At 39.9% G+C, this 19,998-nt stretch overlaps 1 protein-coding gene across 2 annotated transcripts in view; it reads right to left on the bottom strand.

Moving 5' to 3' along the window:
• ARHGEF26 (Rho guanine nucleotide exchange factor 26) overlaps nucleotides 1-19,998 on the bottom strand; it is a 122,302-nt gene that overhangs the window by 79,329 nt on the left and 22,975 nt on the right. For both annotated transcript variants that reach the window (XM_080819621.1, XM_080819622.1), the window contains exons 5-6: nucleotides 15,020-15,076; nucleotides 11,242-11,402 (exon numbers count right to left, since the gene is read on the bottom strand). In XM_080819621.1, coding sequence (XP_080675747.1) covers nucleotides 11,242-11,402; nucleotides 15,020-15,076 — 218 coding nt within the window. The remainder of the gene's footprint in view (nucleotides 1-11,241; nucleotides 11,403-15,019; nucleotides 15,077-19,998) is intronic.

Here is a 19,998-nt window from a genome sequence, read left to right as displayed (position 1 = left end):
TATAGGAAGAAAAAAAGAAAATATCTAGTCCTATTCTTCATTTAAGACTCTGGCTGGTTGACAAACTAAAAGAAAAGAAAATGGGTACTGGTGCATAATGGCATGTGTAGTAAGCTATCATCCTATTAAAAAAATCATACTTGTGTGTGCAAAGAACATTTCTGGAAGCTACAACAAACCCACTGGCAGAATTTAAATTTTTCACCATATATACATATTATTTGGGGGGGGGGCAGCTCTCAGCTACTCTTTCTTGGATTATAACAGAGTAGCCTCCTCCAGATGGATCCACATCTAGCCAGCCCTTCTCAAGGGCATACACAGTTCACAGGGAAAAAGCAGTCATTTCAAATGGATCTAAGCAGTTCTAGACAAATTAAACTTTTACCTCGGCACACTTTGCCTACAACTGAATTCCAGGCTTGTTAGAAGAAATACATCCACTAAGATAATCAAAATGTTATGGCACGTTTTCGTCGAATACGGTGTTCAACAGTTTGCAGAGGAAAGGAAAGCAGTTATGCTTAGAAGGCCCTCTGCCCCATCTGTTTTTCATAGCTTGGATGTTGATGCTCAGAAAACCGTTTTCACATATTATCTTATTAGCAGGTTATTCACATCTTTACTTCTTCCAACCAATCTTTCCCACATTAAAAAACAAAACACTGGCAATGTGTACAGCTACATTTTTTCATACCATCCCCAAAAGGCTTTTACCACATGCAGGCCCTAATGGAAGTCAGACTCCTGAGCCTAAGGGAATGTTTGCAAAGCCCACCCTCGTGAGACCAACTTTCCTAAATTCATACCATGAGGAGAATATACCGTCTAGCAAAAGCACTGGTAGGAATAAGTAATTCTCCAAGTGTGAGTTGGTGATAACAGACTCCCAAGCAGACAAGGACCTCAGGGCCCCAGTTTTAGATTCCTTAGTTAGTCTGATAAACATGAGCTCCATGCTGATGGAAAACTCACTTAACAGCTGACATGTGGAAGGATGAAGTGATCTGCCTACAGATGAGATTAGCATTCCTTGCTCTAGTCTCAGGAGAGAGAAGTGTGATCAGTAAGAACTGGTCTTCAAAATTAGGAATCAGTTCACGCCAAGAAGGTCTGCAATAAAATAGACAAAGGCAAGCCAAAATTTCTCCAGTTTGAACCTCTGAGCTTCCAAACATAGGGGTCTTCAAAGAGTCCAAAGGAATATGTTTTATTCAAAAATATGCAAGGGAAGGGTATTTTCAGTTTAAACACAGTTTAAACAGTTTTTCTCAGTTGGAAAGGATACTTAATAAGCAAAAAAGCAGAACCACATAGTGTATACCACCCAGAAATGTTAATAAAATGACATCCTGATCTTTGGATTTATTAATAACTGATATTCTGATAACAAAAATAGTTTTGTGTTAGTAAACTGGATATTGGCTAGAAAGACTGAAAAAGAAAAATTAAGGGATGGGCAAGGGTCCAACTGAAGGCATTTTAATACAGTGATCCCTACAGATGGCACAAACACAAACAAAGCAAACCAAACTCTTCATTGATATTTAGTATGGTTTAAAACCTGCAAAATATGAATTCTCAAATGACCCTACCAGATGCTCCAAAAATTAGAGATAAGGCCGCTAAATCTGTGTTAGAGACTTTTAAAAAACAGTTTTCTTCAGGATCTTTCACTTCACATTACTTACTGAAATCTTAGCGAATAATTTCGTGGCTTAATCATTTCTGCTCTCTTTTCAATAGAATAGACCTCAAGTAAAATTTCAACTTATGAGAGTGGTTATCAAAGATGTCCTGGAGAATATCTTTTTCTTAGCAGATTTTTCAAAACTGTCTACATACATATGCAAATATATACAGAAATGGCACAACTATATATTGCACAAATATATACAGAAATACGTATAATGAAGCGTTGTCCATCGACTACACACAAGATGCTAGAGAATCAGAAGTAGGAGCTCCAGGACAGGACAACTCCAGCAGATAAACACAAACACTGCTATTGTGCCCTGTTCTGCTCGTTCATATCACTTTTCTGTGCTAGAAAAGAAATTCCAATGAACTCCCGATACAGAGACAGTTTTCTTGCTACAAAGGGACCTTTGTTTGCAACCCCCACAAGTGACAAGGTCAATCTTAGCCAATCTTGACATTTCTATGGAACCTTTCCACCAAATTTTTTTCTAAACTCAAATCATTTCCCGAAACCTTTTTGAAATCCAAAGAAAACACTGTATAGATAAAGTATCAGTTAGGTCCTTTAACAAATACCATTCATGATACACATTTTCCTCAAGAAATTTTTCTATAAAAACGCTTATAAAATCTAAAATCGCAAGGGTTATATGATTTAATCCACATCCTTTAAAAATAGGCTAAGAATATGGTAATAATGTACTGAATTAATATTTAAGACAGTATTCACCTGTCTACTTAGTATATAGAAAGTGATTTCAGATTTTTTAATAAAATCATATTTTCACAGCTTTTACACAAAGTTGACATTTTAAAAATTAAAATATTTTCCTGTAAGATTGCTCAGTATTTACATTACCACCTAAGGAACAAAGAATTCTTTCATTTAAGTCCTAAGAAGGACTTGCAAACTCATTTTCTATGAAAGTTTACTTTGAAAACATTAAACTTTTCACAAAGCAGCAGCAAATAATCTGAATTTATTTAGTTCTTTTTTTTTAATCTGAATTTAGACAGCACTTTCCAAACATGCATTTCATTTTCCTCCCCAAATCATAGTAAAAGCAGTTTGAGGACTTTAACATAAACAATTTGGATGTCTTTTTAATTTTATTGTATAGTTGCATGTTAGGACTTCTGATAAGGTATAAGTTATAGGACACTTTCATAATCAATTAGCTCATACTGTCAACACGTCAACCACAGAGCCACATTCAGAGACTCTGGTCAAGATACTGGACAATATCTTTACTGGAACGATGACCACAGGGAAAGGACAAGATGATAGCTATGATGGGCCATACACTGAGCAGTGTCAGAAAACCAGATGCTCTTTGCTTTTAAGGTCTCTACATTCTAAGAGGTCAAAGACATTCAAATATGAGATAAGAGTCTAAACACATTCTATGTCTAGTGATAGACACCAAAAAGAGCAAATCCTAATTATTTTCCAGATAGGGAATCCCTAGCAGAGGCCTAAACTGAAATTTAGTTCTTTAGACTGAAACCTCAACTGCACTTAAAATGTATGTGTAGTTTTGAAACAGTGGTCTTGGGGAATGTATTCTGTAGAATCTAATAAATAAATAAATAAATAAAGTCACTGGTTTCAACTCCGTTTAAAAACGTGAATGACCTTGGGGTGCCTGGGTGGCTCAGTGGGTTAAAGCCTCTGCCTTCGGCTCAGGTCATGATCTCAGGGTCCTGGGATCGAGCCCCGCATCGGGCTCTCTGCTTAGCGGGGAGCCTGCTTCTCCCTCTCTCTCTGCCTGCCTGCCTCTCTGCCTACTTGTGATCTCTGTCTGTCAAATAAATAAATAAAATCTTTAAAAAAAAAACAAAACGTGAATGACCTTAAGCCAATTCACGTGATTGGGGTCTCAATCCCCTTACCTGCAGCAGAGAAATGACAGTACTCCCCAGGACACTATAAGGGATTAAATCAGCTGAAATAAGAAAAGCCCTGGAAAAACACAGAATTGATGTCCAGGTGCTAATAATTAATGCACAGCGTTTAAGGGCAACATCCCACAATAAACGAGCAATCAGCAAGCTTAACGGAGCTTGCTTTTGAAATTTAATTCATCAACCATCCTCCTCATGCTTAAATCAAGTGCTAGATTTAACTTGGCTAGATCACAAAGTTTACATTAAAATCTTTTCCATCGGCCAGAAAAACTGTGTGGTCCTGCTTGTTTAACTCACAACTGGCAGAGTCAAAAATCCATGTAATGGTTCAAAATCTCCAGCTGTAAATGCGATGCAGATGAAATACCGCAACTAAACCCCAGCCATTGTTTCTTTTTCCAAAGTTCTACCCTCCTTTAAGATTGATAACAGCTAATGACTAAGCTTGGTAACACTTTCATCTGTCCGAAGCAGGAGCACTGTCCAAGTTTAAATCTCCATGTGACAACTCAGAATCCACAGACTCTTGGAACTTGCAAAAGCAATGCAAGAAGGAAAAAAGCATGTAGTAGCCCCAAACGTCTGCAAAAACTAACCAGGAGAACGGCCTCATTGGCAGCTGGAGCATGTCAGGGCCTGTTTGGAAGTACTGGTTCAAGGAATCGACTGCTTGCAAGGCAAACCCCAGGCTGAGAGGAAGCAAACAGCTCACGCTTTATGGTGAGGGAAGAATCCATTTATCTGGACTTCATTCAATGTCAAAATGAAGGTGGTTGTTAGAATGTCGTTAAGACACGCCACAACCACCTTTAAAAACGAACCCATGCAAACCACTGTGCTAGAATACTGTAAGAAAAGACCTGTCCTTTAACCTAGTCCTGGAACAATGCCAGCAAAGGCAAATATAGAGGCGACATCATTCAGAAGTCATTACATAAAAAAATCCAGACACATTTCAGAATGCCAGGCAGAGAGGATCAAAGCGCAGTGATATTATCAACAAAATCACTGCCCCTTGACAGCTTACCTACTGTGGTGCTAAGTATTATCTCCTTTAATTCTCATACCAACCCTAAGAAGCTAGATAAGCTATGGTCCCCATTAGAGAGAGGAAGAACTAAGATTGAGAGAGAATAAATTTGCCTACCACAGTGCTAAAAAGATATATTCTTCAAAGCTTGAGGCTTTACATATTTGTGCTGTAATCTTCAACTTGAGGCTTCCTACAAAACTTAATAATGGTAATTGTAGTCATAATGTATTTAAACACAATAAAAAATTTAAAAAATAAAAAATAAACACAAATAGTGTTCATAAAAATTCTAAAATATTACTTAACTCAAACTAATGCCAATTGCCATCTGACAAAAACAGAGTGAAGACTATCCATGCACCTGGTGACCAGTATCCCAAAAGGAGAGTGGGGCTTCAAGGTGTCAGCTCTCACCTGGTTTCCTATGCTACAGTACCCCCCTCACTTGGGCCTGGCTCTCTTGGTCTGGAGTCCTTCTATTTCGCCCTGCTGCTGGGTGAAGCAGGGTACCATCCAGCTGTGTAGTGCTCAAGGGCGGAGGGGTGTCTGGGCTCTACTTCTCACACCAGATTTCACAAAAATTTTGTTTTTAGTCATACCTTTACTCCGACGTCATCAGTTCCTGCACCTTCCAGAGGTTCTAGGGTTTAAATCTGGTTCTTTCTTGGCTTTCCTCAGTAACTGCTTAGAGTTAGCCTTCCCAGATTGCCTGAAATAGTTGCTAAGAGTCCATCTGTTTTCAGGGTCCAAAACATGGCTGCTCTTGCCTCTTTTCTTGTGGTTGTCGTTTAATCCTTGGGGGTTTATGCACTGACTATCCTATCGATTTTGTGGGATTTCAAAAGGGAATGAACTGAAGGGCATGTGTCTCAGCAGTCATCTTAAATGGGTGGCATCAGTTACAAAGACTTTTTTTTTTTTTTAAGATTTTATTTATTTGACAGACAGAGATCACAAGTAGGCAGAGAGGCCGGCAGAGAGAGATAGAGGAGGAAGCAGGCTCCCTGCCGAGCAGAGACCCCGATGCGATGCGGGGCTCGATCCCAGGACCCTGAGACCATGACCTGAGCCGAAGGCAGAGGCTTAACCCACTGAGCCACCCAGGCGCCCACAAAGACTTTTTATAAAGACTTCAGACCCATTGCTTTTCCACAATCTTACCTGAAAGGACGGGGACTATTATCCAGACAGCTATAGTCCTTCTTCCCCCACTTGAAAGGATACTTAAATAAAAACTGCTTATTTCTTTTACTATTACCTCAGACACCAGTTACTGATAAATGCTGAACAATGTGGACTAAAAATATTCATGAATTTCAAATCAATTTCTTCATTTATTTATTTATCTCAGGACAAAGAAAAAGTCAAAGCATGTCATAAAAAGTGGCTTCTGAGGGTCACTGTCTTTCAACTACCAGCCAGAGAAGTTCGGTTTTAAAAAGGAAGTTTTTCTGTTACATGAAGAGAAATAGGGCAGTTGCTTTATTTACCAAAGAGTCTGTGGTAAATTTCTGTTGCCTACTGGGGCACCTGGGTGGCTCAGTGGGTTAAAGCCTCTGCCTTTTGGCTCAGGTCATGATCCCAGGGTCCTGGGATCGAGCCCCACATCGGGCTCTCTGATCAGTGGGGAGCCTGCTTCCCACCTCCCCCACCTGCCTCTCTGCCTACTTGTGATCTTTGTCAAATAAATAAATAAAATCTTAAAAAAAAAAAAAAAACTTCTGTTGCCTACTGAGTAAGACAAAAGCATCTGTTAACAAGAAACAGTGTCAACAGCCAATACTTAAGGTTCTACAACATAAAGAGTTCCATATTCTCTGGCCCAGTTAAATTTAATGTTTTTCTTTTAAAACTTAGCCTTAAAAATTAGTCGGGAAAGACAAAATTCTAATGTTAGTACTATAAAACTTTTCAAAGTTTCCTGTTAACTCATTAAAGCTTAGAATTTTTTTGTTTTGTTTTTTATTTTTAAATTTTTTAATAAACATATAATGTGTTTTTATCCCCAGGGGTACAGATCTGTGACTCGCCAGGTTTACACATTTCACAGCACTCATCATAGCACATACCCTCCCCAATGTCCACATCCCCACCACCTTCTCCCGTCCCCACTCCCCCCAAGCTTAGAATTTTTAATTACCAAGTAGGAAACACACTTTACAATGCAGATATGCTATAGCATTATTTGAGTCAAATGTCAGTTTTTGAAATACAAAGTAATCTCACAGAATGATATGAAAGCATATGCATTTAGAACGGATTTGCTGTCACATGATACTTTAATTTCAATATAATCTGATTAAAATCAGGAAAAAGAATCTTCTGGAGAAACAAGTGCTGGGTATTATTTTATACGTTTATTATTATTTTTATAATTTATTCTTCCACGCAAGGCAGAACCTGAAAAGTTTGGCATCAGCTGCTCATTACAGGTTGGGAACAAATTCAGTTCCTTAGGACACAAAAGCACATTGATGGATATTTTTATTTTACTCTGCAGAAATTGAAGACAGCAGAGTTTTAGCTTTAAAATTCCTTCCTAAAGAAATACGCTGTTTGAACTTTGCAATGGGAAAAAGAAAAGCACGTTGCAAAGTTCTTTAGCAGATACCTGGGAGGGAAACAAAGCTCTTTCTCACCAAGTCCTCAAGACTCCATGTTCCAAACACCCCTCAAGTCCTCGCTCTTAGACCCTCCCTCAGTTTCCCTTCGTGTCTGGCTACCTTGCTGTCACGTCAAATCTATCGGCATCTTCACCTCCAATCTCTCTCTCTGTTTTTTTTTTTTAAGGTTTTATTTATTTATTTGAGAGAGACAGAGGGAGAATGAGAGAGAGACAGAGAGAGAGCATGAGAGGAGTAAGGGTCAGAGGGAGAAGCAGACTCCCCACCGAGAAGAAAGCCCCATGCAGGACTCGATCCCAGGACTCCAGGATCATGACTTGAGCCAAAGGCAGTCGCTTAACCAACTGAGCCACCGAGGTGCCCCTTCACCTCCTTCTAATGCAAACACCATGCCGTCATCTCCTGGACCACCACAGCCATCTCCTACTGGATCACTCAAGGTTTCCACACAGCCTTCAGGAAACCATGAAAACACCTAGGCAGAGCACACAAAGGCCTGCGTCATCTGTTCTAACCCTCTCCTTCGATTCTCACTGCGCTCCTTAAGCCCACAATCTCCAGAGTGACCCATACCTGTGCATTTCAGTGACCCATATGGGCTGGAGGATTCCTCTGCACACACACGGTGGATGTTCCACCAACCAGCATCCATCCCTGAGGACCAACAGTCACTGGGTGGATGCCATCAGAAATGCTCTAGAACCCAGGCATCTTGCAGAATCAGAGGTTCCACAAGTGTTGACTAAAGTAAGCAATTCTTTATAAAGAAAAGAAAAAGTAGGGACACACCACTGATAAGCACTCACAACCAGCATTAGAATGATCTCGTACACTTCCATACAATTTCAGTATGATCTGCCTGCTTTCATATAATGTCTTCTTACACAGAAAGCCTTCTTAGTGTTATTTATCAGCAAGCAGTGAAGACCCTGAGCCACTATAAAGGGGACCAGATGTCGCACTGTTGAATCCACAAAGCTGAATATCAAGCATGTTCTGACCTCACTCTATTCTAAATATTCCATCCCCTCTGGCTACAATTTTTCCTTAGGGGGAAGTACAACAATGAACGTAGTCTTCACTATGCCACCTTGAACAATGCCATGCCAATGCCTCCGTAATCACTAATTTAAACACCCATCATTTGCTTTATTCAACATTTTATGTGGCATTTTCTTCTGCCTGGAAATTCTTTTTTGGGGTAGCACATTAAGTAGTTATCACTTGAGAGTCTCCTGGAGACCAAATGCTCAAAATTCAGCAAGGAGGCATTACATCATGCGATGAGCTTTGCAAATCTGAGCATTCTGAATTTTTAAAATACTATATCTAAAATAAGTGTTTGAAATTAAATCAAATAAACTTTAAAATCTGTTTCTATGAAACAGACATTGGATTCTCATGTAGAAGCTGAACATTCTTAGTTGAAAAATATTATAACAGAGATCAAGTATCACATAAGGCAGCTATCCAAATTAAAACACTGGGTGGCTCAGTCAGTTAAGCATCTGACTCTTGATTTCAGCTCAGGTCATGATCTCAGGGTTCTGAGATCGAGCCCCATGTCGGGCTCCCTGCTCAGCATGGAGTCTGCTGGAGATTCTCCCTCTCCTTCTGCTCCTCCCTCCCATCCTCTCTTTCTCTCTCTCTCTCTGAAATAAATAAAAAAAGTTTGAAAAAAACCTGCTTTTTAAGTAAAACAAGGTAAAAATACAAAAGATGTTTCTTTTTTATCTTTAAATGGAGTTCAAGAATTTTGAGTTTTGTTTTAAAAATAAAAAATAAACAAAAATGTCCAGAATACCATCTTACTATAAGCCAGTCTAGATATAAAAACTTTTTAATAAAATCATAAACAATTTAAATTTTGTAAAAGATTGAAATTAAGATCATAAAATTTTAATCTATAATTTAAATTAGTTATTTCAGGGTTAGCCAGGCATAGATTTTTTCAATCCCTATTCGGTAAATAGGGGGTGAGGGTTAGCAACCTGCTCAAGATCAACCAACTACCAAAAGAAGAAGCGACTGTTCAAGGCCAGGCACCTGTGAACCACACTGATGGACAAGCCGTGCTGTCAGGGCCCAAAGCCTTAAGGACCCAAGGCAACCTCTGTTCAAGAACTGTGGTTATGTTACAACAGAATTTATGAAAGGCCTTCTCTGGAGTCATTTGTACACTGCAAGAAGCTGACTGATGCCCACACAATTCAAAGCACAATTCCATAGCGGTATAAAAACATGCCCCTGTGTTTTTTTGAAAACATATTCTCATTAAAATCATGACTTACATTTTATAGTTATCAAAACAGTAATAATTCTTGATAGCTGTGTATCTAACACAGAGCTTCGTTTCTGTAGATCAACCAAAGTACAAGTTAAAATGAAAGAGACTCCTTCTGAAGTCGGAATACATTTCAAACAGGGACATATCATTGAAGGCTCTTGCTCTGACCCCTTCACGGAGGGAGAAAAGAGATTTTCATTTCTCTTACTGAAACTAGAAAGACTGGTACCAGAAGGACCAGTAGGCTGAACACAAGCAACAACCCAGCTTCTAAACAAGGAATCCCAAGTGGTGGTATGTGCCACCAGTGTTCCCGGAGGCCCAGTGGGTCCTCTGACCGTGTATTTGTAAGCATCCATGTCAATATCAAGATTGCCAGGATCTCCTCCTGTGGTGGAAGCTGGCTTCTGACGTTGTGCCACGATCATGGAAATCTGAAGATCTTGATCTGACCACAAACCCCAGCTCTCTGAAGTAGCCCCTCCTGACATGTTAACCTGTTTGCCATGAATGTTCCATCTTATAAGTTCAAAAGGAAGGTCTACCTGCACACGGGGATGGAGCCAGCAGGCATGAACATGTTATCATTCCTGGCTGCTTGGCTCTGCCCTCATGTGACAAATAAGCAAGGTCCCAATTTGCAAAATACTTCCAGATACTCACCCCTGGGACAGAGCCAATTCTCGTGGTCCTAGGGCTTGTACAATAGGCAGGCCCACCAAGAAAGAAATGAGGCACAAAAGCAAATATTTAAAAGGTACCTTTGCAAGTGAGAAACCTTGTAGCTTAAGCTTCACTGATTATATGGTAAAGGCAACTTTGACCCAATGATACAAAATTGCCAATATTCGACCACTTTGATCTACCAAAATAGCAACTTAGGATGGCTCAATGGATCACACTGATGGCACAGGGCTCCCATATCGGCTCTGTGGTTCACTCAGAAGAATATAAGAGCTCACTACTGGTATATAAACTGAGATTCCTACGCTTATTAAAACTGATAATGAAAATTCGCCTCAAATGGTGCTTATGGAGTGCTAGATAGGGAAAACCTAAGGTAAACATGGTGGTCACTGTGACTATATTTTCAAAATAATATTTACATAGATGAACAAAAAATACGAAAATGTAAACAAAAATAATTTTTGTATTTGAATAGTACTACCATGAGTTATTTTCCCTCACAACTAAAGGTTGTTCTATTATCCATATATTTTTTATTTTTTTTTTACTTTTCTTTTATTGTGTTATGTTAGTCACCATACAGTACATAATTTGTTTTTGATGTAGTGTTCCAAAATTCATTGTTTCCAGTGCTCCATGCAATACGTGCCCTCCTTAAAACCCACCACCAGGCTCACTAATCCCCCCAACCCCTTCCCCTCTAAAACCCAAATAATTTAAAAGGAAGAAGAGGACAAGTGTGAGGAGGAGACAGGGGCACGGAAGGAGTGAGAGACCTCAGATGTAACTGTCTATGATGACAATTCATTATACACTTGCCATCCGTCTATACACCAACAACCCAAAACATATCTTGAACTTTATTTCAAGGGATCAAGATAAAAGCCAACCAAATCAATGAGAGACCTCATATTTCGAAGGGTCTTCCCTTTGAGATAACATAGATGTTTGTTAGTAAGGAAGGTCTCAGCATGACCAAAGGCCAACTAAGATGAACTTACTTTTTGCTTGCCTCACAGACATCTGTAATGTTGGAGAAAAGATGGTGACTCTCTGTTTTGGTCATTGTATCACTCAGTTCTTTAGAATTTTTAAACATTCGTATCAAAATCTCCAAGCTGAGTAAATAGGAATGTTCAGAGGATATGACTTCAAAGATAGCCTGGTATGAAGGAAAAAGAAATGTATTATTAATTACTGTGATTGAAGCACTAAATATAGCTTTCATAATTCTCCTATAAAAACAACATATCTTGAAAAGCACAAAAAGATAAGCATGAAGAAAAATGCCTCACCAAACTACTGTCTTTTTTATCTAAGGCACATAAACCTTAAGAAATAGAGTCACTGCCCACAGTGTAAAAATGAAAAAGCGAAAGCATTCAGGTGACCTGAGATTGCATCCTGAGGTCATGCTTTGTCAAGGAGTAGAATCTATGGAAGGAAAGCTAGGGCACAACATAAAACCTCAGTGTGACATTAATTAACCTTTGGGGTCATCTCTTCCAGGTCTGTTTTCAAAGTATGCTGCTCTGGGACACGAAGGATTTATAGACATCACTTGGGATCCCGAGAACATTTTCACAAATACATTTCTTTGCTCTCCTCCTGAGCAGGCCCCTCTTCTCTAACCCATATTTTAATCCAACAAATTTGCAGTCAATTACAGCAAAGAGTCTGGGTGTAGCAGAAGAACCTGACTGTATCTATCCTCAAAAGTTTATCAGGCACAGGAATTCTTTTACATTAAACTCATACAACTTAAAGTGATTCTGTTCATTCAACAAGATACCTGCTCTGCTCCCGTCACTATCTCAAGGAGTGAAGGACCCTCTGCAGAAATGCCTGGTGTCAGGCACACAGTTGTTTAGCTGATAAGTGTTCATTAATGATAAAAAGCCTGGGGCACCCAGGTAGCTCAGTGGGTTAAAGTCTCTGCCTTCAGCTCAGGTCATGACCCCAGCGTCCTGGGATCGAGCCCCGCATCGGGCTCTCTGCTCAGCAGGGAGCCTGCTTCCCTTCCTCTCTCTCTGCCTGCCTCTCTGCCTACTTGTGATCTCTGTCTGTCAAATAAATGAATAAAATCTTTAAAAAAAAAATGATAAAAAGCCAACCCACATATGTAGGCACCAACACCCTGTGTAAGGAATTCACCTAGCTCCCTAACAGATTCAACTTCAGATCCTCCAAGAATGGCAACACAGGGATTCCTCCTCAGGTAGGCATGGTAAATACCCTCGCAGGCCCGAGATTCACATCCTTCCTAGATCTCTTCCTGGCAACACTGTCATCATAGCCTTGGCCTCCAGGGCTCCTCCCCCCTCAAGCCCTTGGCCCAGAAGGCACAGGAGATTCTTCCCGAAAGTCCCAGCGCTATTGCTAAAGCTGGGTGGGAGCAGGTAGGCACAGCCAAGTGGACCCCCCAGCTGCTGGTAAGTGGGCCATATTTTGAAAGTCAGGTTAATGGTGCCAGTCTCAATGTTCATCTCCATTTCAGCATCTATAAGCTTTAAAGGAAGTCTTACTTAAATGTGCTAGTTTAGGGACGCCTGGGTGGCTCAGTTGGTTAAGCGGCTGCCTTCGGCTCAGGTCATGATCCCAGCGTACTGGGATCGAGTCCCACATCGGGCTCCTTGCTTGGCAGGGAGCCTGCTTCTCCCTCTGCCTCTGCCTACCACTCTGTCTGCCTGTGCTCGCTCACTCTCTCTCTCTAACAAATAAATAAATAAATAAAATTTAAATGTGCTAGTTTAGCCTCAGTCATGTTCTAGGGACTTAAATGACATAATCACCTAATGAGTAAAGGGTAAGAACATGAAGAGTCTCACTTGACCTGTATCTTGTATAATTCTATTCAATAAATACAATTATCCCTGGCAAATGTAGTGCAAACTGAAGAAAACGGTCACTTCCTGACCAAAAACAGTGGATGTCACGTTGTTGATAGAAATGACACCCTGAATGACAAAATATTTTCAAAAGCAAAGGCTTTTGTAATCGAATGCAAAACACTAAGATTTAAACAAAAAGACTGCATGAACTACATAGAACAGATCACATGAAAAGATGATTAAGTAGTAGTTTAATATAATAGATTTACTGTAATAACTGTTAAAGCATCCTACAATAGAGCTGTCAACCACTTAAAAGCAAATTGGGTCAAACTTTCTAAAAACAGCTATACAGGAATAGAAAGAAACCATAAAGTTAGATTTGCTGCTGTCATTAGTTTTTTTTAATATCACAAATCTGAATATTTTCAAAATATAAAGGAAGTAAGTATGCTCAAATAGAAAAGGCTTAGAAGAATACAGGGATTAGGACCCTGGAGTAGCTCTTGAATTTGTCCACAAACATTATTTATGCTGCAGTGTTAACAACGAAGAAAAAAACATACCACCTACTGTCTAAAATTTGGACAAAAGATTTTTTTTAAGGTGGGATTTATACAATGGAATACTATATGGTGGGTTGAATGAATGATCTGGATTAATATACATCAACATAGATAAATCCCAAAACTGGGCTGAGTGGCAAAAGTAAACAAAAAATACGTTCAGAATCATCACTCATCTACATTTTAACACTCACATATCCACAAAAATACGTACATAAATATATGTAATACATAATTTAAAAACACAGATTGAGGGGTGCCTGGGTGGCTCAGTTGATTAAGTGTCTGCCTTTGGCTCAGGTCATGATCTCAGGGACCTGGCACTGAGCCCTGCATCAGGCTCCCTGCTCAGTAGGGAGTCTGCTTCTCCCTCTGCCCCTCCTTGCCGCTTGTACACCCTCTCTTTCTCTCCCTCAAATAAATAAACAAAATCTTAAAGAAAAAAAAAACAACAACACACAGATTGGATAGGTACACATCAATTCATAATTATAGCTGCCTCTGGGGAGGTAAGGAAGGAAATAGCACCAAGGAGAACATAAGACTTCTACTTTATTGAAAGTCTTGTTTTCTTTAAAAAATATGAGGAAAAAATTATAAATGTAATACATTTGTTAATTCTCAGTGATGGGTACACCAATGTTATATACTATTCTGTTTTTTTAAACTTAAACAAAAAATGACAGTATAAGTTCCCCTTATTTTTTTTATTTCATGCCAATAAAATAAAAATATAGTGCATGTCCTTTGTGCAATTTACAGGCATGTATACACATAAACGTAGTAATATGCAAATAACAGGAGAAAAGTGTTTTTAGAATTTTGCTACCTTATTACAATGAGTAATTTCCCTAAAAGTATTTATTTAAACTTCAAGTTGTATAATCCTATTACTATCTATTTTTTTATTAAGTAAACCTTTATTTTGGTATAATTTTAGATTTATTGAAATCTTGCAAAGAGGGAACAGAGCTCCTATTTCTTCATCCAGCTCCCCCTAACCAGGGCACATGACATAACCATGGTACATCACATTTCATCTGTAGACAAACGTACATACTTTATTCAGATTTGACCAGTTTTCCCACTAATATCCTGTTTCAATCTGGGATCTAATAACTCTTTCATTTTTCAACTTATTTCTTCCAGTTTCAATACCTCAACTAGGTGCTTTGTTGTTTAAGCTAAAATGACATTAAGGTGTTTCAAGTTTTCTTTCCTGGTTCTTAGGTGTAGTTTTATTTGACAATGAACACATACCTCTTGTGCAAAAAGAACAAAATGGATACGTTTTCAAAAGAAAACACTGAACCAGTGCACACAGTAGGTGAAAGCACTCACTCTTTGGAGCTTTAAAAGTATCTGCTCAGTAGAAAACATACCTCCTGCCTCTTTCTTTCCTCTTGGCTAACTGTCTGTGATAATCCATTTCTTTTCACCTAGAGGAAAAAGCAAAATAAAGTTGAGCTCATTTACGTCAACAACTTATTATGTAATGCATAACTCCATGCCCTTTGAGAAATGAATTACAGGAAATTATGCAAAATGTGTGAATTCAGCACATATTAATTTTGGGGCCCCTCAAATAATATTTAATCATATTAATAAATTAGCATCAACACAAAAGAACTGCAAAATGTCTAGAACACTATCCCATCAGGTTGTGCTAATCTGTCCTAGTCTTAGGTCTAGATATTCTTAAAATGCTTATCAAATTAATTTCCCAAATCATAAATGAAGAAATCTAACAATAAAGAAAGTGAAGCCACCCCTCTTGAGAGTTTACTGCCCTGGATCACACATTGAAAAAGTAACTATAATACTATTTTTCATCCAGACTGAACGGAATACCTGTGCTCGCCATAGCAACCCAAGCAAACAGGAAAAAAAGACCCCTTTGCCCCAGTTTCAGCATTCTTTTCAGCACAGTGAAACTTGACAAAGAAGAGAACGCCTGGTTGGTTCAGTCCATTGAACGCCAGAAGGACTCTTGATTTCCGCTCAGGTCATGATCTCAGGGTCCTGAGCCCTATATCAGACTCTGCACTCAGCCAGGAGTCTGCTTGAGATTCTCTCTCTCCCCTTCCCTCTGCCTCCCACACTGGCTCACATGCTCTCTCTCTCTCAAAATTAATTGATTAATTTGGCAAAGAAGGATGTTAACCTGATAGTCTTTGGAGAAACACCAATACCCACAAGAACCAAGAACACCAGTACCATACTTGGAGTAACACAGTTGCACCACTGGCTGAATCACTGCAAGCTCTACCTATATTACCACACATTTTTATTTGATTACTGCAGTGCCTACCATTATTCAACTTTTTTTTTTTTTTTTAAGATTTTATTCATTTGTGAGAGAGACAGCGCATGCACACACACACAAGCTGGGGAGGGGCAGAGGGAGATAAGGAGCAGACTCCCCACTGAGCAGGGAGCCTGACGTGGTACTCGATTCCAGGACCCTGGCATCATGACCCAAGTCAGAGGCAGATGCTTAACCGACTAAGACGCCCAGTTGCTGCACATGATTCAGCTTCTAAACCAGAGTGGAGGCTCCATGAACTCCATGAAGGCAGGATCTGGTTTGTCTTCTGGTATACCTGGCACTGAGTCTGGCACATGAAAGATACTCCTGTTTTTCAGCTAAAGAGTAAATTAGTAGAAGGTAAGGTATACATAAAATACTGACCGATTAAATTCTGTGCTTAACAGAACAGCATGAAAGGGGAGTGTCCTCCCCTTCTGTGAGAAACTAATAATAAAATATAACCCAGGTCTTCAAACACTTATAAAAAGCAGTGATCTGATATCCACCATCCTCCATTTAAAAATAAATAATGTGGGGCACCTGGGTGGCTCAGTGGGTTAAAGCCTCTGCCTTCAGCTCAGGTCATGATCCCAGGGTCCTGGGACTGAGCCCCGCATCGGGCTCTCTGCTCAGCATGGAGCCTGCCTCCTCCTCTCTCTGCCTGCCTCTCTGCCTACTTGTGATCTCTGTCTATCAAATAAATAAAATCTTTTTAAAAAATAATAAAATAAAAAATAAATAAAAAATAAAAATAAATATGCTTCCCATAACAGCTGGAGATTCCTCTTCTTTCTCCTTAGAAATCACACTTCTATGTCAAAATTTTCCTCCAAAATTTCCTAATGTAATTCTATCTGTTAGGGTATCTTATTAATCACCCTAGCATACCTTGATGCAAAAATACATTTTTCAACTCAATTTTCTAAAATTTCCTGTGACCACTGAGCTAAGTATAAAAGAAACTCTTCTGGATTATATGATCACCACGAATATCATTAATAAACTGTGACCAAAATAACACAGTAACTTTCGATTTTAACACATCAGTCCCTAAAAGTAAATTTTACTGAGAATGAAACTCTTAGTAAGGTGAGGGGATTGTGGTGGCTTCGTTAAAAGAGGCTTCACAGAAACCAATATTTTAAATTGACCCCCCATATCTTGTACCCCAGTGGACTGGCACCTTGGAACAAGGCACCACACTAAGATTTGAGATGGGTAAGAGGAACATCTTTCTTCAGTAAAATTGTAAAAAGGACAAATGTGAGAGGAAACTGGAAAAAATGCTGGGGTAACACTGAGCACACGCAGTCTGTTTTGGAAAGGAAGATACCCGGAACATAAAGATTGAAAAAATGTATCCTTAAAATGATCCCTGTCCACTTGCATGGTCTTCATGAATCCCCTGTGGTGTAAATCTTAATGTGAAGACCGTGGGAGCATAGGGCCCTACATCGTGCTATCATGGAAATGAGGACATATGGTATGGTCTCTAACCTAACTTTTGGAAAAGAAAAGAAAGTAGTACAGTAGTGTAGAAAGAGTCCTAAATCGGTGGTAAAATCAGCGATCATTTATGGAATATTTACTGTGTGTCTAAATGTGTGGAAAGCATTTTTACACCCCCTTTCCCATTGAATCCTACTAAAAGCTTACCAAAGTCAATACTATCCTTACCCCAATTCAGGTGGGGATAAGTGAGGCTTAAGATCTAAGATCACACAGCTAACAGGTAGTGAGGGCAGGATTTGCATCTATGCCTATCTAACTCCAGAGCCCATACACACTCTCTCTCTCTAAGGTTTATTTACTTTAGAGAGAAAGAGAGTGGGGGCAGAGACAGAGGGAGAAGGAGACAGAGTCCTAAGCAGACTCCCCACTGAGCGCAGAGCCCCATGCACGGCCTGATCCCATGACCCTGAGTCTATGACTTGAGCTGAAAGCAGGAGTCAGAACCCCAACCAACTGCACCACTCACGTGCCCCAGGTGGCTGAGGGAGCCCTGTTCTCTGCGAGAGGCACTCCATTTCTAGGGTTGGGCAATCATTACTAAAACTCCTTCTAATGCCGGGCCTGTATCAAGTCTCCATATGTTCTTTTTCATCCACCCATATTGTGGAATGTTCTTAGTCTTACCCACCATCCTGACCCGGGGTCAGCCTGTCAGCAAGAGTTCATGGCTAAAAAGGCCTCTTCATCCATTTTAATAAGGGAGGAGACCAGCCAGAAGAATGAAACTGTTCGGCACTACTCCCATTTGGTTAACCCTGAACAGGAATTTCACAGATTTCCTTCCTGACACACAGTCCTAGCAGATTGATACCCAGGCGCCATGCCCACGATCTCTGCAGGTGAGATCACCCACAAGAATTTCCTTGCACTGGCCTTGTCATCCAGAATTACTAATGAGTTCAGACCCAGAAATCTTAAGGGAAAGACAATGGGCCATGTGGACTTAGAGACCTACACAGGTGACAGCTAGTTTACTGAGGGATTAAGAGTACTTTATCCCATTAAGAAGAAGAAGAAGAAAATAATCCCCAGACAAAATAATTTCTTTTTTGAGGGGGGAAAAAGGTAGTTCTGAAAAAGGCAAAGTGCTAACTCCCAGAAATATCATATTTCATTAATACTAATACAAACAATGATAAAATACTCCTTTCACCAAAAAGTCATCCATAAGAAACCAGCAACCCATACAAAACTACAGAGACAGAAAAGAAAAAGAAAGGAGCATTCTTGGATCATAACTAAGAACACTGACGTGCAGCACAGTGGAGGAGACGGCATGTTGGCTGTGGAGAGTTAGGACAGACCAGCCCCTGCTGGCCGGCTGCCAGGCCACGGTTCCAGCACCTGTCCTTCTCTCCCGGCCCTTCTGTCCCCTGTACAGGGCAGGTTGGACAGCTTCTCCCTCCTGAGCCAAGAGGAGTCATTACGTCCACCTGAGACTTCTGCCCACATTCAAGTCGAAATTAAGTAGTACCTGAGAGCAGGTGCCTGGATGGAGAAGGTCATGAACAGGCCGGATGCTTTTAGAGACTGAGCGGTTTAGAGACATGAAACCAGAGAAAGAGAGGGGTAGAAGGATACAAAGCAGGGCCTCCAGGGAGGCTGGTGAAAAGGCAGAGAACAGAATATTAGGGTAGAATGAACACAGTGGAGCAAAATATCAAGCAGAAAAAAAGGAGGAAGGAAAGGAGGGATGGGGGGTGGAAAAGGAAGGGAAAAAAAGGAAACTGTGTGCCAAGTTTTTAATAGTAAATACCTCTAAGGGTACCTGGGTGGCTTAATTGGTTAAGCAACAGCTCTTGATTTCGGTATGATCTCAGGATCGTGAGATCCAGCCCCATGTTGGGCTGTGTGCTAAACCTGAAGCCTGCTGAAGATTCTCGCTGCCCCTCCCCCCTCCTCCCCACCCCCATCCCTGCTCCCAGGCTCATTCACTCTCAAAAAAAAAAAAAAAAAAAAAAAGTAAATACCTCTAGAAATTTTCTAATTCAAAAACAGCAAACCTTATCAGTAACCTTAACTCACTGGAAGGCTCTGGCTTTTTTTTTCTCCCCAAGGGGAAAAAAAATGTGTGAAAGCATAGGTTTACACCTATAGTTTTGAAGTTGACCTGCTTTTTGCAGTTTGTACATGTTCGCTAAGAGAATCTGAAAAATTATCAAGTTTATCATGCTTCATCAAGCATTCCTCTTGTTTCCATGTGTGGAAAAGAAAAAAAAAAATAGTACAGTAGCTTCTAACACCTGATTCCTATTTGCTACCTTAAATGAAAAAAAATAAACTTGTATAGTCTCCTTCTATATTTTAATAACCTCAATTTCACACTGGCAGCTCTGGTCAACTGGGAACACATGGACGGCCAGAGCAACACGCCTCTAGAGGTGTCTTCCGACTTTGCTCAAGCTTTCTTATTCCTCATGGATTTAAATTTTTTATTTAACAATGTAAGCAGTGAGTAGAACTGCAGAAGTAGTTTAATGAAGCATTAAGAACTGGATTCAATTTGGGGTTCTTGATTCTGTATCACCTAACCAATTC

This window comes from Martes martes (genome assembly GCF_963455335.1).
Source record: "Martes martes genome assembly, chromosome: 1".
In the NCBI taxonomy this organism is placed as follows: domain Eukaryota; kingdom Metazoa; phylum Chordata; class Mammalia; order Carnivora; family Mustelidae; genus Martes; species Martes martes.
The sequence above is the reverse complement of the archived record's forward strand: the minus strand, read 5'-3'. Positions and strand labels throughout refer to the sequence as shown.